The sequence below is a fragment of the Bacillus rossius genome, chromosome 1, assembly GCF_032445375.1.
Source record: "Bacillus rossius redtenbacheri isolate Brsri chromosome 1, Brsri_v3, whole genome shotgun sequence".
Lineage (NCBI taxonomy): Eukaryota > Metazoa > Arthropoda > Insecta > Phasmatodea > Bacillidae > Bacillus > Bacillus rossius.
Genome location: NC_086330.1, coordinates 113,559,420 through 113,583,193, shown reverse-complemented (window position 1 = coordinate 113,583,193; position 23,774 = coordinate 113,559,420). Strand labels below are relative to the sequence as shown.

The window sequence follows — 23,774 nt, the reverse complement described above, 5'->3', positions numbered from 1 at the left end:
GCCGTTATAGTTGTTTATCAAACACTTTTCTTGCAGATGTTGGTTATCAAATTGTAAATGGTTTCAATCAACTTCGAGCTTCTTGTCATGAAATTTTAAACTTTTATATTAAAGTTTGTATGGTTATAAAATGAACTTGGATCTTGATATTAATTATATTATTTGTAATGGGTTGACCCAACTTCGGGTTGCCTTACACGGTCAGTCAGTTTTTTTTTTTTAGCAGACTGTGCAAGTCTGCGCTAGTCTTTTCTTAGGTCTTCAGCATTAATTATATCAAACTTCTCATCGGGAGAGGCGATACGCTGTATTTCCCTACAAGTGATTAATATAATTATATTGGCTGCTTGATGAAATGCTCCTTACAAAAAATTTAAAAAATTAGGTTACTAGCTTTGTTATGGATTTGAAGATCTTTGGGTTTAAGGGTTTATGATTTTTTATTAATGTTTTAAAGCTGCTTTTATGCAATTGAGATTTGTTTGTGTTTTTAATGTGTGTGTGTTTGAATATTTTTGTATTGTGTTGAGTGCTGAATGTCTCACTGATACAGAGTCCTCCATTTCTGTATCTTGTAGACCCTAACTCATGTCACAGCTTGGCTCGCACCCTAGCCAAAATCGTCTGGCAACAAAAGAAAGAGGTACTGCAAATAGGTATATCGTATATTATTTATTTAATACCTAAAATACTTTCAAAATTCACATTTTTAGTTCTTAAGATAGTTTTGTGATATTAATTTCATCAATTAGCCCTTCACTTGAAAAAAATCTTAATTTTTTTATCTTTTCGTTTTAATTGATAAACAAAATCTATAAAACAAATTTAGTGGTGTTGTATTGTTGTGGGTAATGACAGTTGGTTTTATTTGTTTGCCAACTTTTCTGAATGTCACCCCTTCTTGTCACCCCCTAGGATTCCCCACCCAGAAGGGTTTCCAACTACAGTCACTCTAAACCAAGAGATGAAATGGTCCCTTGATTGCATCAATGGACAAGAAGATTTCCGAGGAGGCTGCGTGGAACCTAAAAATATGATTAATTATTCCAAACAACTTTCTTAGTGTATGTCTATTTGATAAAAGGGTGTGAAAATGAAGTGTTAAAAAAGTTTGTCTTCAGGTTTAACTGTAGGATAAGTATTTTTAGTGGATTGTGTTATTTTTATGTTAATAGTGTTAAGATCTGTACTGAAGCTTAGTAATTATCTTCTTTTTTTTTTGTTTTTGGTGATCCATCTTCTGAGGCTGAGGTTTTGCTTAAACGTAATGTTCTGCATAGTTGTCGATTGTGGGGAGTTGTTGTTGGGGTTCTGTGATGATACAAATGTTGAGGAAAAGTTAGTGAAATAGTCTATACTGTTCTCAATTCAGAACATGTAATGTTAATTAGCCATTATTTTTTTCAAAGGAAGGTGTAAATCACATACTGTGATTGTATTTAAACTGCATAATATATGCTTGTTATATAACTAATTAGGTGCATAAAAAATTATTGAAAATAAAAAAATTTATGCAGTAAGGTGTAGTTCACTTTTACTTATCACTTGTACACATACGCACCATAGGCATCATACATACTTAATGGCAGAATTATGGCGGCCTTAATGACAATGATCTTGCCCATTTGGTAAACAGTGGTCCTATGCCAGCCGGAGCATAACTAAATTTGTCAGCACTGATTAGTATCCAAGTGGTTCAGAACCAACCAAAATATTAAAGGTCCTGTAGCCTTGATTTTTTGAGCATCATTTTTTGATGTATAATCCTACCCCTTGTTTTACTTTTATATCACAACCCACTTCATCATACAACTTCCCTCACACAAACATAGTTAACACATTACATCTATTTTATAAGTTATGAGACTGGTTTTTGACAGAAGTGTTTGATGGTACAGTAAATAAGCTCTGCTACGTCATTGGTCTTTGTGTATCCATCCTGCTACAACATTTATACCAGTACTACTCTTGAGCATGATGTAAGCCAATATTGGAAAGTGGGCAACAGATTTTCTATTGCTTTATTCTTAGAGGAATTCTAGTTTATACTTTAAAAATGATTTTTTTTATTAGTACTTGAAGGCAGGGTTTTATATATGTGTGTGTGTTTGGTGAGTTAATTTTGTCAATTTTTGCCACAGACAAGAATTTTCAAAATTCATTTGGTCAATCGTGAGTTTTTCTAGCTGATCTAAAAGCTTATGTTTTAAGCAGGTTTTAGATTAACAAAAGTATTTTCGAACTAAATGTGGGTATAAACTGATGTATGAATTTTTTCCAAGTACTTGCTTTGTCTCATATTATTTGTGACTTTTTTGTACTACTAATAATATTATCTTCTTGGTTTCTGAATGTTATTATTTTGGCATACAAACAAAAAAATTATTCAGATAAATTTTTAACTTAATAAATGTTAAGTTACTGTATCAGTACAGTTCATCACTAAAAAAAAAAATGGTTATGATTAAAAAAAGTTAAGCCTCATACAGGGCTTCTAAGTAAATGAATGTACTGATCTAGTAAACAAATTCCACGCAAGGAAATATTGAGTCAAGTTCATGTTTTAGCAGGACCTACTGTAGTACTGAGAAGTGATTGTAGGCACATTGTGACATCATCTATGGATGGAGTCTGGTCATTCAGAAGCAGTTTTCTGGTCAAAGCAAGGTTATGCCAACTGCTAATACGTCGCTTTTTAAACATAACAAAATGCAATGATAAAACAAATTATTAACCATTTTTTTTTGCTTGGATTTGGCGTGCTTTTCAAAATATTTAAAAACTTTATTTTATGAATTTCATTCATTTGACTTATCCTTCGTAGTGTTGTTACTGAATGTGTTAAAATTGTTTTTTCTCTTGCATGGCTGACAGTTGTTAGTTAACTTGTAAATGAGATTGAACTTTAAACCTGTGTTGATTCAATAATAATATTTTTATTGACGGATATTTAAATGATGTAAAACATCACGTGAAAATTACAGTTTAAATAACATGATAATATTGCTAACCGAAGTTGAAAATAAATCCAGCATTACCAATTTATTGTGGCTTATTTTTCTGCTGCAAATGTTATTGGCATTACTTACCAGCTATTAATTCAGAAATTTTTTCTCACTTTAGTATTTATGGCACTGTTTGGTAGTTCTTTTTGCTGTTTAACTTGTGAGAGTTATGGATGATGTGTTCTTACACTGGTTAGAGTATGTGAAAAATTTGGCTGTTTAAGGGTTAATTGGAACATACTTATTTCTGTACAAAATAATTTACAAATGGGTAGCAATAAAAATGACTAACACATTATATTTAAAATGAAAAGTCAATCTTGCTGTCTAATAAAAATACTAAATTGTTATATGGTGCAGCATATAATTAGCTTAACATATATTTTAGGTATAGTTATGCAGCAATTTTTAAATATATGTACTGTCTGTGTTCAGAACTTTTGCATAATGTGATAATTTACATTGGGATATGCAGTTGAATGATCATTTTAAAGTACATCCTAGCATTCCACATTCCATTCTATTTTTAATTATGATAGAGTAATTAATGTAGGTGACAAAATAAATGGGCAAACATCACTCAGGGGCAGTACATTCAAAAGTGGTTTCTGGTGGAGTTGATAGGCAGATTTAAATGGTTTAAATTTGTTGTAAATCCATTATTTAGTTCTCAAAAGAAAAGAGTATAAAAAAGGCTGTAACCATCACAAACAGCACTCTCTCATAAACTGAGAAAAATTTTCCACTTAAGTGTGAAACCTAATGAGTAGAGATGGTGATTCATAGCATTAAAAATAATAACATTTAGCATTTTGAATTTGAAATTTAGCATTTTGTAGCATTTTTAAAAACAAGATTTAACCAATTCTCTCATTTTACATTACTGAAGAAAAGTATATTTTTAAAAAGCATTAAATAATACTCATATTAATTATTAACAACCACAGAAATACAGATCTAGCACAACTACAAAGATAGCCTATCTGGCAGGTTTCCAAACAACTTTTAGCATTTATGAGTGCAATAAATTGAATACTTAAAATTACAATAAATTTTTTTTAGTCGTGTTCATGGCCATAGTTGATGTAGAGTGCACAAATAATGTTATTGAAACTAGCTTTTGCAATTTTTTTTTTTTTTCAATTTTCGCCTTCTTTTGGATTTCGATCATGCCAGAAACCATTGCTTGCAGTTTTACCGACTTTTTTTCTTCATCCGATTTCTCGGTGAATTTTTTTTTGCAGCCTGATGTCTCTCAGATTTAATGTGCTTTTCAAGTTCATCTTTTTTTTTCCACTCCAGACGGCGATTACATAAATTGTACATTGAAATATTCGTATCACTTTCGTAGAACTGTTCACTTTTGTATTCATTTATGCGATCACGAATGGAAATTACATTTTGTCCCATTTTTACCATGAGAAATAACAGTATACAACACATTCACGAGTATGCACGTATTTGTAAACATACTACCTTCCACAGACTACACAAGAACGGGTCTTACACGTGAATAACAGCCAGAAAATGGGACTTACAATTGTTAGCGCGGCGAAGCAGAGATGTCGCAATATGGTGGCCTAAAAACGTGTACTCTGCAAGATGACGGACAATCTTCCAGCTAGTTGTTCTTTGCTTTGTTTACATTCGCGAGGCATGGATGGCCATTCTTCATTCAATATTTACGAACAATAGTTGTTGTAAATGACGTGACAATAAGATACTTGTGCTGAATATGCCATAAAATGATGGTTTCTTTTGATACTGAACTGAAACGAAATAATATCGGTAAATAAATTGTGTAGAGTGAAGACGAATCTACGTTTTTTACCTTGATTTCGCATTTATCTTGGAATAGTCTAGATTTCGCATTTTATAGCGGAAAAAATATAATTTAGCATATTTTCGCATCTATTTCGCGAAAACGAAAAATCACCATCCCTACTAATGAGGGTGGTTTGATAAGTTGCTTGGTTTGATATTAAGGAAAGGAGTTTCTTATTATACTTTATTTTTCAACATAATCCACACAAAGTTCAACTCACTTGCCCCAACTTTTCACCAGCTTCTTGATTCCTTTGTGGAAATGAGTTTTTTTGAGGCTTGTAAAATACTCTTACTTCCCATATGACCATTTCATTTGACTGCAATTATTGTCTTGCAAGGAATGTTTTGGGTTTTGGAAATAGGTGGTAGTTTGAGGGCGCTTTTTCTGGTGATTAGGCAGGATGTGGAAGCAGTTCAACAAATTGCAGCTTGGCCAATTTTTTCTGAGTGACACAGCTTCAATGTACCTTTGCATTTTCATGGTTAAATGACTTTTTTTTGTAGCTGGTTCACCAAATTGTGATCTGTTATATTGAATGCTGTTTTATTTCTGAGAGAGTGATGTATCCAAGTTTCAGAATTGTTGCAAAACGGCTCAAAAACTTCATTGGATTCTTCTGAAACAGTTGCAAGTTGTTGGCAGATGTTTGCATGTAAATTTGCTTTTGCACTGGTGTGAATAAACGTGGCACCCATCTTGCACAAAGGTTTCTGAAATGAAAATCATAATGCAAAATGAAGTAAACCTGCTCAGGTGATATGCCTGTGGCCTCTGCTATCTTGCACACTTTCGTCTGTTGGTTAAACCAAAGTTGTAGACTTTGTCAATGATTTTGGGTGTCACAGCTAATTTCAAGACTCCAGGATGTGATGCATCTTCGATGCTTGTTTTTCCACACTTAAATTCATCTACCCCAAAGTCTAACAGATTCATAAAAATGACATACATTCAATGTAGGTTTAAAATCCTCTCATAAATTTCCTTTGTAGTTTTTCCTTTTAGAAAAAAAAGAACCAAATTACACCACAAATTCCAATTATATTAATTTTTTACTGTTACTGAAAACATGTCTGTGTAAACAACTGTTTAAAATCAATTACTGTCAGTATGACTCAAGACCACAAATTATTTATTCATAGGATGTAAACTTCATGGCTGATCCTATATTATGAAACCATCCTTATAATTAAAAAAATCTACTGGTATGTACTGCATCATTATATATGGTTAAATTAAGTTCCATGCTATGTGTGTTTCAAATTAATTGCAATTTTTTTTAAATATTTTACATTAAGGCTCTACCTAAGCTATATGTTTAATTTTAGTTTCCTAGTTTCAGTATTAATGAAGAAATATTTCAGAAGTCACTCTAAAGAAGCTAATTTGTTTGCATTATCCCACTGTGAAAATCCACAAAATGAACTTATTGAGTGACAATGACATTTCTGGCAGAAATTCAAATTATGAATTTTTGTTTGACCTTGGAAAATAACTGGTAGAATAAATCTGCTGAAAAATTTGCTACAGATCACAAAATGTAATTTATATAGAGTTTAATAGTATATACATATCTGGGGGGGGGGGGGGGGGATGGCACGAAAACCCTATAACCCCGACATGGCAGATAATGCCTGTCCTTAAGTAGAAATAACTGTCATTGGCACCCAAAGGAATAAATAACATTAGAATTGGAATACTTTGTGTTGGCAATATTTTATTAAGAATGGTTGTTTTCATAATGTAAATATTTATACATCAAAAATATAATTTTCTCTGAAAGTATGTTATCATCACAGAATAATAATAAAAAGTGAAATTTCCACAGATATGTTTAAGGTTATGCTTCCTATAACCTGTTACTGGTTATCATTTCAATTCTTTGCCTAGGTGGGAAAGAAAATTAGTTACATTTTAATGATGTTATCATTAGTTAAAATTGTTAGAATCATTCCTTAAATCAATTTGTCTTAGGTCCTTCAAAACAGTACTAACAACTGTAATCTGTAAACTAGGCTTTCTGTTATACATTTTTTTAGTTCACCTTTGAGGTTTTTTGCTCAGTGCTGTTTGTGAAGGTTTTCTTTTAGTTTTGGGGATTGTAAAATGCTAACATGAACTAAACTATTGTTACCATTCACTGCATTTGAACTTACAGTGTCATAAATACAAGCCATTATTTTTAACTATTTTAGTAGTGCAAGTGTACATTTTTTTATTAATGCATACTTGTGTACATGTTTCGTGCAACATAAAAATTTCATTTAAACAATTTGTTATAGAGGTCGTGTGGATATGAAAACTGCACATGAAATCTTTCATGAGCTGTATCTTTGCAGAATTAAAGGGTGATACACTAAATGGGTGTACAGAAGGACCATATAATGAAATAGGTAAGTAATTGTCAAGGCTGGTATACACCTCTCACCTTAACACCAACTTCTCTCCTACATTTACCACTTAAATTGGCCACTTCCCTTTCCCTACAGCATCAACACCTTGTGCAGAATCAAGAAGCTCATCACCTGGTGCAGCAAAGAAGAGGACAAAACCAAGCCACATCACTAAATTATAATACATAGCAGTTATCTCATAAATATTTAGTATTGAAATTAGTTATTAATGGAATGCTGGTGTTCTTTCTTTTCTCCCCTTCTGCGTTGATGCCTGGTTCCCGTGGGTTACCAACAAAATTCTGCTGTTTCGTAGGATGATGGTTCAGCTGGAAGGATCGCTCACGAAAATGGGTCGTCAAACAGCCACAGGAGCTCTGGGTGAGTTTTAGCGTGAAATTGTACCTTATCACTGTTGTGAACTGTCGCGTCAACTTATATTTCTGTCAACAGGATTCACTGTTCCTGAACGTTGGCAATTTCAAAGTTCTCAGTCATAGATTGGAACATCTGGTTGTATGTACATTGTAGATCCACAGTCATATAGGTGATAAGAAATTTCTAAAATTCAGACCTATAAAATTTGTTATTAAGTTAACCTAATACGGCTATGGTCTTTTATACAAAATAGTGACTTACAGAAAACTACAGTTATAGAAATTCTTAGAGGGCATTACAGTGTAAGCTTAGCGTGATTTACTTATGTTTCTACGTGCAGTTGTCTGCTTATCTGATCTTGCTATTATTTATTTACCGGAACACAACACACTTTTTTAGGTATAGAAGTGTGATTACTTATCTTTTTTTTTTTTTAATTAAGAGAGACACTGTTCTATTAGGTGCTGCATGCTAGGCGGTTTTGCAAACACGCTTTTGCGTACTTAATATTTCTGTACTTGTCTAATATAGATAAATATGTCAATCATCATGCCCCTACATTTTCTCGCAATCACTAAGAGACAGGAACTGGCATTGTGTTTAAGCTACTAACAGTGAAGTAGTGGTGCCATGGTCAGGTTACATTTTTGTTTGACTTTAATTAGTATTTGTATCTGCATGTCTTAAATTTTTATGTTACAACACATTATTTCTTCTTTGCTAAACATCATCACATTTTATTGTGAACACTGAAACACCTAGTCAGACATCACAGATTTTGCAAATTTGTTATGGTTTAGCAGATTTTTGCATTTTTTACAGCTGGAATAAAGATACATTTTCATTCTTTTTTTGTTGTAAATAGTGTAAAATCATGTTATTGTCAATTGCTGCTTATAAGACCTGAATTTAACTGATTCAAAGACAGTTTCTGCATATCTTCATTAATCTTTGCTCCATTCACATTTACAAATGATTTAAAGCATAAATGTATATGGATGTAACAAAAAATATATAAAACATGCTGAACATTTATATGTAGAGGTCTGGCTGTATAGGGGTGTTGTTGCATAATTACTTTAAGCATTAGTTTTTTTTTTCTTTTACTGTGGTATATATAAATAGTTATAAAATTTCATCAGGAACACTTAGTCTTGAATATCTTCTAAAAAAGGTTAAACATTGCAGTAATATTTTTACAGAAAACTTGGTACAGCGTAAAACATGGAGGAGTATTTTTGGTGTTACAGTGCAGATATTATATGTAGGAGATATTAAAAGGAGGCTTTTAATTTGCAGAATATCTACCTACAGTAGTACCTATTGTTTTATTTAAATGTTAGGAGTGTTCATAGAGACTTAATTAATTGTTTGGGTCTAAATGATTGCCGAATAACTGTAGTGCTTGTTGCCAAACGGTACAGCACATTGCAGCATTGCTTGTCTATAGAATGTTGGCTCAATGTACAGGTAGTTTGCTGCCCTGGTGTTACAAGAACTGTGGTTTTAAACAGCCCTTTGACTAATTTACATCTTGTTGTCCATGGATTTTTAGAGTAAAGGTTTAACATCGCAGTACTTCAGGTAACTTAGTTTATCAGTTATATAGTTATTCACGCAGATTATATTAGTAATTTTTTAAATGCCAAAGCATGTTAAAATTCCTACGTATGTTATTTGGTGATGAGTCTCAATTTTATTGTTGTAGTTATCTATGACACATTATAAGTTCAAACCTAAACCATTTAAAAAAAGTTGGATTTAGGCCTACTGTATTATGCAAAATTAAATATTTTGAGTTTTAATCACTGTTATAAAGAGACATTACTATCTTTTTATGAGTTTTGTCTTTGACATTTGAATATTCTAATTTTAAACATGTTTCAAACTCATCTTGGAAATTGTTATAATTTTCACTTACATCCCTCTAAGTGTCTTACTATAAAAAAGTATAAAAACATTTCTGAACTTAGATGTGCGCCGTATTTTCCTACACTTAAGTAAATTATGTTATATAGCAAACAATATTGATAACTTTCTTCGAATTGAAGTGCTGTAGTATTTTGCTTTGGTGTACATATTCTGGAGTGATTCTCTTAAAAGTTACAGTTTGTAAAGTACTTGTGCTGTGCGCATAGGAAGAACAAGCACCGCAGCAGAAGTCGCTCGCGTGACAAGAGTGGCAAGTCACGGCACCACGACCGCCACCGTGACAAGGACCGCCATCGTGACAAGGATCGCGAGCGAGACAAGGAGCGGGTTCGCGGCAAGGACAAGGATCACCACAGCAGCCGTCGGGACCGCGACAAGGATAAGGAGAAAGAACGCAAGAAGAGGAGCCTGTCACCGATCGCCCTCCAGCGGCCAAAGTTCCCGCCTTTCCGGAAAGCTCCGTCCCCGTTAGCGTTGTGAGTACTTTGTTGGGGTCATGATTCCGTGCAGTAAAATCACCCCACATTTCTCTTTCCATTTAAAAGGTGCAGCATTTCACTGGGTAGGGCCAAAGTACTTACTGATTTTCCAGGGAAAATACTGGCTACAGTGTCCCTGGGAACTGCAATACTGTAAAACAAATGTCATCTTAAAAATTTCTCATGGGTCCATGGTGATAGTGTGTTCAGTTCACTTGCCTCCCATTTACGCGATCCTGGTTCAATTCCTGGCAAGTTAAAACCTTCATTTTTTGCAAGTGAGGAACATGGTGGACTTTGCAGTGAGCTGGTGGAGTTCCTTAGGGGTCGTCCATTAATCACGTGATGTTTTTTTAGCAAATTTTTTACCCCCCCCCCCCCCCCCTCGTGATTTGTGGTGAGGTTTTAGACTCTTCCCCCCCCCCCCCCCCCCCAATAAATCACGTGTATTTTTTTTGGTACAAAATATTTTCAAAAATTTCAGAATATTATTTTTTAATATAGGTATAATCTAATTTAATTCTGGAAAATTGAGCACAGTGATAAAAATGTCCAGACAGACATTAAGGTTGCAGGTTTATTCTCACTGGCATAAAAATAATAAAGGAAAGACTTATATGTGAAAAAACATATAACTTAATAATTAAATTGGTACATGGATATATTTAATGTAAATTATCCTCGGACCACGGACTAGTGAGACTTTCTTCAGCACTAACAAGTGGATAAGAATCTTGCAAGTCAGCTGTTGGCACTGTGCTTTGTTGAAGATCAACGTCGGTCTCATCAAGCCACTCGGCGGCATCATTTTCGCGCACACTAGAAATTTATAGTGTTTATGTACGTTAAGCTGTATTTTTAATAGATAGGTACTAGTTTTAACTCACCTGTTTAGAAGTAGAACAGTAATAGAGAATGTTGGAAGACTTCTTTGCTTGATGCTTACGATGGTAATCCATTAAAAGATAATTCGCCCACTTTATAAATTCTTCTTTCGTGGTATATTTTTGTTTCACGTTAGCCCACAACTCATTAAATTCTTTCTGAGCCACGCTAGGTTTTTTTCCCCTTCTTATAATCTGCAAATAGGTCTTTATACAGATCTACTAGTTTAGACATTGTTGCATTGTTTTAAAGCATAACATTCGTGGCAACGATTTACGCATGTATTCAGCGCCAAAATCACAGTCTTACTGGCGACTGGCAAGCCGAGCCGGGTGGTTCATGTTGCGAAGGCGGGGATTTTGTTGCTTGGCTACGGCGAGTCAAGGTCACGCGTCGCTTTTTGGTTTAGTAGAAATCGTGCGAAAAAATAAATACACGTGATATCTCTCTACACCCCCCTCCCCCTTTGTGATATTTCGTGATTTTTTCCAACCCCCCCTCCCCCCCCCCCATTTCGAGCCTCAAGTGATTAATGGACAATCCCTTAGGTGCTTCATTATTTCATAACACCTCATTGTCTCTCCCACGGTGCCAGTCCTTTAAAATCATCCTGGGATACCACAAGGCCTAGTTTTGCTTGCATATACTAGTTGGTCTTGCTGTGGATGAGGGTTTTTTTAGTCATACTCCATAATTATTTTTTTTAAGTAGTGTTAAGTTGTTTTATGTACTGACGGACTCAACTCGAGCATTTTGTTACTTAAAGATAATGTATTAAAATTTTGCTTGGAAATTAGACACAGTATGTAAAATGTATAGCTAGCTAGTCTAAAACAATATTTACGTGACTGATAATATAAAATTATTATCAAACTTTTGAACAAGGTTCTTCCATGAACAAGTAAGTATCTTTTATGCTAAAGATTTTTGAGGGTTTTTAAAATTGGTAGAAGCAAATATTTAATAGCTGATCATATTTATTTTCCAGCCGTGGAGGTCCCCCTGAGGAATTATCGCCGGAAGAGCGGGACGCTCGTACAGTTTTCTGTATGCAGTTGTCTCAGAGGATAAGAGCTCGTGATCTAGAAGAGTTTTTCTCATCAGTTGGAAAGGTAAAGAAAAACTATTTATATCAGTTTTGGGTTAAATATGCTAGTTTAGTCATTTTTAATGTAATTGATATTCCTGACATTTTTTCAGGTGAGGGATGTGAGACTAATCACTTGTAACAAGACAAGGAGATTTAAAGGAATATCATATGTTGAATTCAAGGATCCAGATTCAGTTCCATTGGTGAGTATGTACTATGTTGTGACCTACTTTTTTGCAGGGTGTTTACCGGTCACTGAAGTCATGAAAAAGTCACATTATTAAACTCATGGTTGGATGTCTTTAATTTTATGAATAAACATTTGTTTCTAGTTTTTTTGGGTTAGCATAAAACCCTGTTCTTTATTTTTTCCTTTCTTTCCTTTATAGTAGGTAACTTATTGTGATGTACATCAAAATCTATCTTTGTCTGATCATACATAGATAAAAGTTTTGCAAATGCATCAAGTGTGATAGAAGTTCATTCAGCCTTCCTAGCAAAGAACAAGAATAACATGTAATTTGGCCAAATACATTTAATATTCATAATATCTGTAGTATTAAGTGCGTTTATTTCTTATATGTTATTTTTTTCCTTACATGGCATTTTTTAAAATGATAACTTTGCTTATAAATTCAATAATATTATAACTAATAATCAGGGTTAATTTTACGAAATGGTTTTTCATGAGTTTGTGAATTTTAATGTCTGTTACAATTTTGGTGGATTATCAGTTTATGTGGACGGTATTTAAAGAACTGAAGCATGTATTCACTTTATTTAAGTCATCTGAAATTTGTTGTATTAATTATTTTCAACCAAAAATATGTAGGGTAATTGGTGAACTGTAAGCCAAACCGTGATTGGTCAATTCACTTTTAACCATGGACAATTGGTTTTTTGGTTTTCATTTGGGACTTTTAGCAATCAAATCTTGAACATAATATGGAAGAGATGTGTTTCTGTGTTGTCGGAAATACAAACCTAGTTTTATGGTATAGCAGTCAAGTCAAAGTACAGATAAATTTAATGCAAGATTGATATTGTACTAGAAATATTTCAAGAAAATAAGACTTCTGCGAGGATTGTAATAAGTAACCGTCATTGACTTATATTAAATCGCACATCAAAAATATTAGAAATTTTGTTTCGACAATTTCAAATACAGTATATGTCAGCGGAGGTATCGACGTAATAGCAGGACTTACGAAAAGTATCTACGAGTGCCCAATTATAAAGGCAATATTTGGAGTACGTAAGGTCAGAGAGCAACCGACAACTGATATTTCGGAGGAGAATCACTGACGTGTAAAGTCAACTAGTAACGATCCAGTCCACTTCAAGGGTGATGCTAGCACCATATTCCAGTTTGTGAGGAGAACCAGCAGTTACAGTCCAGCGTTTGGGAGTCAAGTGTTCAAGAATATAGGTTTGGGACTACAAGAATCGAGCTCAACAGACATTATGGTAAATTCAGCTCGCCACTTGTCAGCAAAATAGCCCTTTTCTGCTCCTGTAGCCTTTTTAACATGTGCAACGTGCTATTCCAGCGTGTAGGCTCGTCCTGGATAAGCTTATGCTGAGGTACACTAGCTGTTATTTGGCACTGTTTTAATATCTTTGTAGCACGTGCTGAGTGCTTGAAGTGCCTTACAAGTCTTCTACATTGAGGCAACAAGTTGGTAACAATTTTATGGCTAAATAAGCCATCCTTTAACACTAACTGCAGTGTATGTGCCATACATGCTACATCAGGGGTAGGCAACCTGGAAATGTAGGTGATCTACTGTTAAGTCGCCACATGTTGAAATGATCTACTGTTCTGTTTTATTGATTATACATAAGCAAGTTTACTTTCACACATTTTCAAAATAGTCTCTATTTGGTTTTTTCCTGGTAGTTTTAAAATACCCTACTTTTTATGGTTACAGTACATAAAGAAGTAATTATAGAAATAACTGAATTAAAGGAGACGAAACACTAAAAATTACAGTAACATTGAAAAATATCTCCACTTACTGGGTTAACTTGGCAGGAACTTTCCTTAACAATAGCTTTGATGTTTGGTGAATAGCTGGTTACACTGAGACGAATGCATGATTTCAAATGTTCATCAGTTATCCTACTCCTGTACTTATTTTTGATGAAGTTCATATTGGAAAATGAAGACTCGCATAGGTACATTGAAGCAAACAAGGCTCTCACTCGAAGTGCAACATCAGTGAGCACTGGATACTTCTCTTGAGGAACAGGTCTTTGGTTCTGCAACACTTTTCACACGCAAGTCATTTTTCAATGTAATAATTTCGAGTTCTGTAGCTGTTCTATCAATGTTGAATGTCGTCTCCATTGAGGAAGTACAATCCTCAAGATTCAGGTTTGCCCGTGGAAAAGAGACAAACTGGGATATCAGAGAAATCTTTTTGAATTCTGAAAATCTGGAGTCAAAATCATTTTTCAAATGAGACAAAAGTTTTACATGTTCTTCTTTTTCATATGGGGTCTCCAATGCTTCTACTTGAGCTTTCAGGGCAGGAAAGTGCCTTAAATCACCTCCTCTTAGGCTTTTCTCCCAAAATTTAAGTTTTTCAATGAAAGAATCTTCTTCAGATATCATTCCAACCATTTCCCTATCTTTCCCTTGAAGTTTAATGTTCAAATCATTGAGTTTTTCTGTGAGATCAACTAAGAAAGCTAAATTATGAAGCCACCTTGCATCCTCAATAAGATTTGCCATGGAGTGTTCCTGTTCTTTCAAAAATGCTGTAATGGCAGGTAGCACTTGAATGAATCCTTGAAGAACTTTGCCCTTACTCAGCCAATGCACCTCACAATGCAGAAGTAGCTCTCCATACTACAGTTGTAATTCATCCAGCAAATCTTTGAAGAGTCGTCTTTGGCGACAGCTTTATACCTACTCAAAAATATTTGTAAATCATCGTTATCATTCGCGAACGATTTTTTTTTTTTTTTTAATTGTTCCTCAATCAGCTAATGAAGAATTGTTATATTCTTGATGTTTAAATTTCATTTAAGACTTGCAGTGGTTCGTAGTGGGTGGAAAAATTCGTGAATTTTCAATAACGCTCGTGATCTACTAAATATTTTCTCGTGATCTACCAGTAGATCGCGATCAACACGTTGCCGACCCCTGTGCTACATGAACAAATGCAGACTGCTCCAGACCTGCTGTTATTTTACGGCCATTGTCTCTCATAATTGCCACCACTTTTTCTGAAAGTTGCCAATCTGCCAACACCTCTGTTATAAATGAACAAATATTTTCAGCAATGTGGCTTACTTCTGGAAATAACACAACTTCCACACACAGGTGATGCCAAATAAAATTTTCATCTAAATAATGAACTGTTAAGCTCAAATAATCATCATTGGATACCGATGTCCATAGATCTGTGGTTAAGGCAACATATTCCTCTATGCTCAATTTGTCCTTAACTTCATTCAGAACATCATTGTACATCTGGGGAATGACTTCATTTGCCAAACTCTTACGAGAAGGCATTGAAAAACGAGGTTCTATATGGTTCACCAGTTCCTTGAAACCTCGATTTTCTGTGACAGAAAGTGGCTGCCCATCTACACAAATCATTTTGGCAATCAACTTTACAATGTCTGTTTGCCGATTGTCTCCACGAGGAAATTTGGTTTGCTTGTCAAAACTAGCTGTTATTGTTTGTTGCCTAGAGCTCGTATACACTTTAGGCCTACACTTGGTTGGATCTCCTGATACAACACTTGAAGTTGATGCAGATGAAGACAATGATGAATAAGTAGATGCAGAAAATTGTTCCTTTGCTGAATTTGAATTCTCGCCTGCCTCAGAAGAGGTTATGTCACCATGTGACTTAAACAATTTACTAAGTGTCTGTTGTGAAGGTGGCACATTTCTTTTATTTTTATCCTGTTTTTAATTAAATTTGATGTAGATTTCCATACACCTCTAGAAATTCTGGCTCCACAATGTTCGCATATAGCAAACTTCTCATCTGCAACAAGAACAAAATGTTCACACACAGACAACATTATTGCAACGAAACAAACTCCTCATGCACAAAGCTGAAAATATTACTTCCTTTATTAATTTACGTGCCACTAACAAATTATTTATCGCTTAAACCACGACCGTAGCCAAAACAAAACGTCGAAGTTCTGGCTGTGTTCCAACCTCCCGGTATTATTGGTCGCATGTGTTGAAAAATTACGGTAAAATAAGTATCATGTTAAAGTAACATCTAAAAGGCTGTTAATTGTTTACTTCAATTTTTACATACATTTAAAACCATATGGTTTAATTCTGGAATGGTAAAATAACGTTTACAGTTTATATGTTAAAACGTATGATAAGTTGTGTAATCCATGGCAAGTTGGTATTATGTTCACAAAAACATGGCAGCGAAGCCGCGGCATATTACCGTAAATAAATGAAAATAACAATATGACCAAGACTGAAATTTCGGAAAATTTTTCAATTATCTGTATTGTGCTACATTTACATACAGAATAAAGTTATCCCGGCACTAAATATAATATAGAACATAGTTATGGCTGTGATTGCATCAATTTTCTTAAGCGCATTGTGTTGCCTGAGGTATGTACGTACGGTAACGTCTGTCTGTTTTAGTTATGTGGAATGTTTTATTTACCTATTTATTATTTATACGATTATACGTAATGGAAAACACCATTAAATAAATCCTTGTAACACGTCTTAACAATAATTATGCCAAACGGTTGTGCTTTAAATTTGAAGTGTAGTGAAAATACTGAAAATGAACCTTAACCCCGTAACTTTAAAAAATGATCTTTTCAGTACCAGAAAATGGTTCCGGTCCGGGGGCCTAGAACCGGGGAACCGAAGTAACGACCCAACCCATCCCTAACGATAATATATACAGTTGTACAATTTTCATAGCTTTCGATTTTAGGAAGTATAATGAATTTGAATAGATCACATGAGGTTTTATTATTAATGCAATCTTATCTACAAAGTGCCCACATTTTATTTATTAACTTTTTTTACAGTGATATTTTATATGTACCATTTAACACAGTTTGTTTGATTCAGAAATTCTAAGAGTCAAAATGTACTTAGATTAATTTGGTAATTTCTAACTCAAAACTACATTACACACTGAATTTAGATATTTTAAAAATTTACCAAACAAAATATTTTACAAGGCATCTACTCTGTCCCCTTTAACAACCCGTGCACCATCCACTACACTTCAATCTGTGTGGGACAGTAAGTGTTTCTATTCAACAACTGGGTGTCTTTTTGTTATTTTTTGCAGGCCCTGGGGCTGTCAGGTCAGAAATTATTGGGTATTCCAATAATAGTACAGCATACTCAAGCAGAGAAGAATCGTGCTGGTAATTCCATGCCAAATATGATTATGCCTAAGGGAAATACTGGCCCAATGAGGCTTTACGTGGGTTCCCTGCATTTCAACATTACAGAGGAAATGTTGAGAGGAATTTTCGAACCATTTGGGAAAATAGACAACATTCAGTTGATAACAGATCCTGAGACAGGTCGTTCCAAAGGCTATGGATTTCTTACAGTAAGTATATAAATTTTTTTTTTTTCAGTGAGTAGATGTTGGAAAACTGAATCTACTTAAACTTTTAACACTGACTGATGGACAGACAATGCACAGCTTAAATTGGTAGGTCTAGAAGCATGAAATTTTGTAAAGGGATTCCTTATAGGTGAGCACTAAGAAAGGTTTTTTGAAAATTCTTCCCCTAAGGGGTTTATATAGGGGTTGAATGTATGGAAGTTTGTCATTTTTTAAGGTTAGAAATATGTAAATTGATGATAAGACTTCTGTTTATAAATAACTCAGTTGTATCAGCATATTTGGTGGTTCATCAAAAATGAGGATCAAATAGATACTTTCCCATTGGGCACATGGCTAGTTTATGAATAAATTAGTATAGTACTTCTTGGTAATAAAATTGATGGAATAATTATAAAGTTGTTCACTTTCTTATATGTAGAGGGTGTATCAGAACTTAAGGGGGTGCCTCCCATTTCAGGTCATGATTTTGTATTTATATTAATTACTGATCAACATGTAGACTTTTTCAATTTTTTAACTTTCACGAAATGAAAAATATATACAGAGCATACTTTTTCCATAATTAACTGCCAAAGTTACATTTTTAACATTTTTGGGTTATACAAATAAGGAGAATTTAATTTATTGCAAAACTGAAACTTTTTAGGTTTAACTGCAATGCCACTGGCTACTTTATGATATGGTTTGCATTTCTGTCACAAAAACTCATTTCATGTTTCTTGGCTGTCAAAATCGTAGCAAATTTGAGAATTTTAAAATGCCAGGTAAAATTAATTAATATTTTCTGAAATAAATTCAAACTATTTCTTGAAGTAGCCAGTGGCATTGCAGTTAAACCTAAAAAGTTTCAGTTTTGCAATAAATTAAATTCTTCTTGTTTGTGCAACCAAAAAATGTTTAAAAAAAAGTAACTTTGGCAGCTAATTATGCAAAAAGTATGCGCTGTATATATTTTTCATTTCGTGAAAGTTCAACAATTGAAAAAGTCTACAAGTTTATCAGTAATTACTGTAAATATAAAATCTTGACCTGACATGGGAGGCACGCCCTTAACTGTACTTTCGTTGCTGTTTTACATTCATCATTTTAATCCTTTGGTATTGGTGCCTTGCTATTGAAATAGTCGATAATAATGTGAAAACTTAGGTTGTTTTTTTTCCAGGCACTCTTATTTTTGCAACATTGTGTCTAGATAGTATCAGTTCTCTGAAATTTATGTGCATATAAAAGCATAAGAGGAAAATTATAGATACAAAATTTTTTTTACCAGTGGTTAGATTAGAAATCATGTCCTTTGATATTTAGTTGTTATTACATTATAAATTGCATTAAAAAGAATCTGGCATTCTAAACATGAATTATATCCACATTAATTTGGGAGTAACAGTACTTTCATTAACTTTATATTTTGGGAAAATATTTTGTTAGACCTTAGCCCATAGTGTAATTCTTGCACTTAATATTGTATTCATTGAATTAAAGATTCTTATTCTTTGATTCCTCTTGTGTTTGGCAACTATTCACATGAAACACTTTTTTCAAAATGTATTTTTAAATAGTTTTCATCAATTTTTTTTTAAATGTTAGTTGAAAAATAAATTAATGCATCTAAGTAGACCCAGAAATACATCTTATTTTGTGCTTTGGGGGGATATATAGATGCTAAAGTATTGAATAATGTTACTTATGGCAGAAATGAAAAACGTTGAGCCAGTTAATGTGTGTTCAACAAGTTATAGTAAATTGCTATGATAAATTTATGTATGTCAAGTTGCTAGTGGCTTAGCAGAGGTCCGTAAAATGGTTTTATTTTTTTATCACTTTTCTTTTTTTTAAATATGGCATTTTAGTTTTGTTTTGATGTTACACAGTTTGAAAGTAATTTTAAATGATTTAAAACAAACTTAACACAATTATTGTGCTGACTATGTGTGTAATTTCAATAAATGAAATGATTTTAAATCAATTAGGAATGGGTGGTTTTTTTTCTTTCTCCTAAGATTGCAGTGTTTCAAATTGAACCTGAATATCCAGAAAAAGCTGTGCAAGCTTTAATTTTTTCATAGCTCACAAGCAATCAAATTGTTTTTACCCAAAATAACAAATTATAACTTAGAACTATTCACTATTAAACTAAATTAATAAATCCAAAAATATTTTAAAAAAATTAATCTACATCTACAGTTTATCTCCATAACTTTCATAAAATTCAATGTAGGTAACTACTGCTGAAGTATGTAGACAGAGTATACTAAATATAGTAGCAGCTCCTTCCTGTCATAAACAGGGCAGATGTGTATTTTTCTAGATGTTTTAAAGCCAACTAAAGATGTAAGGGTCTTTTCATGCTATGATCAAGTATTTCTTAGCTTAAACAATAATATTACTAAAATGCAAATGGTACACACGATAACATGGGTTCATTCAGTAATTTTTTTTACCATTTTTTTTTGTAATTTCCTGGTTACAGTTTTATTTTTCAATGAATTTTTTATACAACTTTTAAATTGCAGCAATTTTAGTGTCATGTTATGTTCTAAATTAAGTGTAAAAATAGGTATAAAAATAAAATTAATTAGTGGTAGTCTTTCTTGTAAACTAAGCCAGCCAACAATTTTACTAGATAACCAAAGATGTGAAAATCCAAGATATGTAACTTTTGTATTGTGTAACACCACACACATAGCAACTTCGATTTTTTTTTTCATTCATTAATATCATCAATTTGTACTGTGGAAGAGAAAATACATTAGAGAGATCAAAATACACTATTGAAAATTTTCAAGCACGACGGCACAAAGTCTGTTTCAACTTCTGTGAACAGTGCTGTGGAATATATTTAGCCAAACAAGGGGGGGAAGAGAATTGCGCGCAGGTCTGTCCACGCTATCGGCTGTTGTACAAACATCAGCTGTGGCAAGTTAAATTGCGGCTATGGAGTGTAAAGGACTGAATGTTTTTTACGTCCGTGTGTATGCCGCCGTGCCGTGCCGTACCGTACCGTTGTCGCCTGGCCACAGACCGTGCCGTGAACTCAGTCTAGCCAGTGGCAGGGAATTCACTCAAAAAAATGCAACGTCTGCCCATTCAGCTGCCGGTAACTGTACTTGCTTTATCGCTCATAATGCATCGTGCTCAAGTATTTGAGACAAAACTAGAAGTATTATGGCGCACAGATTGTCATGAAGGCCAGGCTCATGTTGGATATAAGTCTGATGCTGTTGTTTGTACTAGCAGGAATATATTTAACATTAGATACTGGAACAGAAATGAACAGATGATTCACGTGGAAAAGGTTGTTAAATAAGTGTTACAATGAAAAAGAAAAAAGGCTTGGCAGGATTGGTGTGAACCAGGTGGTGATACGCGAATAAGCACTTTAATTTTTGAAAAATTAAATTATAATTATCCGGATAGTAATATCGGTTTCACTGTCAGTAAAGGATGGTTTGGAAAGGCATGCGACATGAGTTGAAGGTCACGCCCAGGCGGGCAAGTCTGCCAGCCGACTGAAGATAAAGTACATAACCACGTATCTCCCATTACGCAGTGTCGTATTTGTCATACAAAGTGCGATGAGAGGCATATAAAGATAAATGGTGTGACATATTTATAGTTGAGTGTTATTCAACGCATTTATATTACGTAAAGTATATTCCTGCACAATTTTGAAACACATTAAATAAATTAGCCTTGCTATTTATGGAAACGAATGCTTCAGAATATGTGATTTGAATAACACGAGCATTTTTAGGAACGAATTAGTTGTGCTAAGTGAGGGATAGGTGTACTGGTGATTGTTTTAGAAGTGGTATCAATCAACACATAGCATCAAACTTTGTGACTTTGAAAAACTGTAGTATTTTTTTTTTGTATTTGGCACTTCTTGTTTAGTTCCTAACTTAATCCTTTGTGTTATTGTGGCTATCACTGTTGAGATGGTTTATTTACGAAAACAGAATTATTTTTTCCGTAAGTTAAGCTGGAAAAATGTAGGGTTTCTTTTTTAAGCATTTAATATACTTTATATAAATTTCTAAGGTATGTATGCAAATCACAAGTTTTCTTTTACAAACACAACCTCAATGCCAATGAATAAAATTTGCCTGTGACCAATTTTATTGATTTATGAACAAATTGCTACATATTCTATGTTGAATCTTGCGAATCCTCAATTCCCGAGGAATTGATAGATCAATAATATAAAATATTTTTCCCGCATTCAGGCACAACATTGCATATTTAATTTTAGATATGTGTGTGTGTGTTGAAGGGACTGAAGCATTGCTGGAAGATGCATATTTACTTAAAGGGAGAGTAAATTGAAAAATAAAAATTAATTCAAATAATTTTTTTTTCTATCTGAAACATTTTAAACAACACTGTGTATAAAATGGTTTCTTTAAACTTAAAAGACGAAAATATGTTTTTCTCTTTATCAAATACTGCGTTTGGAATCTTGTTTTCCATGTATGCATTTTTACACATAACTAACCATATGGACATATGGTGTATGGTAACATAGTATGTAGTTCTTCAATAAATTAGTTTGTAAATAACTTTCTATATACAAGATAATTTATTGAAGTACTATGTTACCATACACCATATGGTTAGTTATGTGTAAAAATACATACAGGGAAAACAAGATTCCAATATATATATATATATATATATATATATATATATATATATACAGTAGAACCCCGATTATCCGCGACTCGATCATCCGATTCGCGGATTAACCACGATTTATGTCCATCAAGTCCAATTTTTTAGTTATATATAACCAATGATTCAAAATGTATGTAAATGTTAAAATACTTTGCAAAATGTATGTTGGTCAAAGTACTTTGACTCAGTTATGTTTATATACACAGAAAGTTAAAAAAAAATTACTAGTACATACATACGTATGTACATAATATTTTTGTGTTCCATGTTACGTGAATAGATTATACACTGGTGCGCGATTCCACGTCCACATGACCGGACTGTACACTCCCGCGCGCAGCACGGCGCCGTGCCACAGAGATTACCCGGCGCATGGAGACAGTCCATTCCATTAGTGTACGTTGTTGAAGCGTCAAGGTGGTGATAATTTTATGTATTGTAACAGTGATCTGCATTCCGACGGATTATACCGTTGTGTTGTGCGGAAGTGTTGAGCGCAACATTTCATCATGTCATCAAATGAACAGAAAAGAAAGCGAGTGGTACTGTCCATCGACAGCAAAACAAAAATTATAGAAAGATTTCAGAGTGGAGAAACGATTGCAAACTTGCGACTGAGTTTGATGTCGGTAACACAACAGTGCGCGACAGCATAAAAAATCGTGAAAAAATCCTTCAGTTTGCTTCACAGGCTGACACTTCAAGTGGATTAAATAAACACAAGACGATGAAAGAATCCACATTTAGCAGCTTGGACGCTTGTTTGTTTGAATGGTTTCAACAGAATAGGTCGGAGGGTGTACCATTAAGTGGCGTAATTTTATCACAGCAGACGCAAATTTTTTAAAAAAAACTAGGCTTGACAGAAGAACCATATTCCTGTTATATTACTTCTCCGTTATTTTATGAGCACCGACTGTACGGAAGTGTGTGTGTAGCAATTATAGTGCTTGGCACGCAAGATAAATTCAGCCTATCACTTGCTGACGCGGCACAGTGATACGACGGTGTTTGTTTATTTCAAAACTCAGCTAAGAGTGAACGGAGAATAGATATAACGACCCCTCGCAGTTCCCGAGATTAGGGTCGTTATAGAGAGGTGGTCGTTATAAGATTTCCGACCCATCTGCAACACTAAGTCATAATAGGCCGTTTTTGCACTAATTCCACGTTCAGCAAACTAAAAATAAAAAATCTAACATTTTAAATTCATATAAATAAAGGGGGATAAAAACACCGTGAATTATACGAGACAGAGACACCGTTTCAAAACCATCAAATCAAGTCTCAATGCACTGGTACGAAAAATCTTATCTCGAAAAGAATTTTGAAGGCAGTCGTTCTGTAAAACAATAACCAGCCCGATGGTGTTACTGACAACAGAGCAATGAGCGAAGTGTGGCAGCGTCGCTTACGGGCGATGAAAAGAATGCGTGACCTTGGCAGCTATCAGCTGTCTTGGGCCCTCGGACTGGCGGGCGGCTAGTCACACACCTCGGTGCAACAACGA

The 23,774-nt window shown here is 34.0% G+C and overlaps 1 protein-coding gene across 2 annotated transcripts in view; it reads left to right on the top strand.

Moving 5' to 3' along the window:
- LOC134542406 (RNA-binding protein 39) overlaps window positions 1–23,774 on the top strand; it is an 80,208-nt gene that overhangs the window by 25,309 nt on the left and 31,125 nt on the right. For both annotated transcript variants that reach the window (XM_063386619.1, XM_063386625.1), the window contains exons 3-7: window positions 7,540–7,604; window positions 9,740–10,009; window positions 11,886–12,009; window positions 12,098–12,190; window positions 17,300–17,569. In XM_063386619.1, coding sequence (XP_063242689.1) covers window positions 7,540–7,604; window positions 9,740–10,009; window positions 11,886–12,009; window positions 12,098–12,190; window positions 17,300–17,569 — 822 coding nt within the window. The remainder of the gene's footprint in view (window positions 1–7,539; window positions 7,605–9,739; window positions 10,010–11,885; window positions 12,010–12,097; window positions 12,191–17,299; window positions 17,570–23,774) is intronic.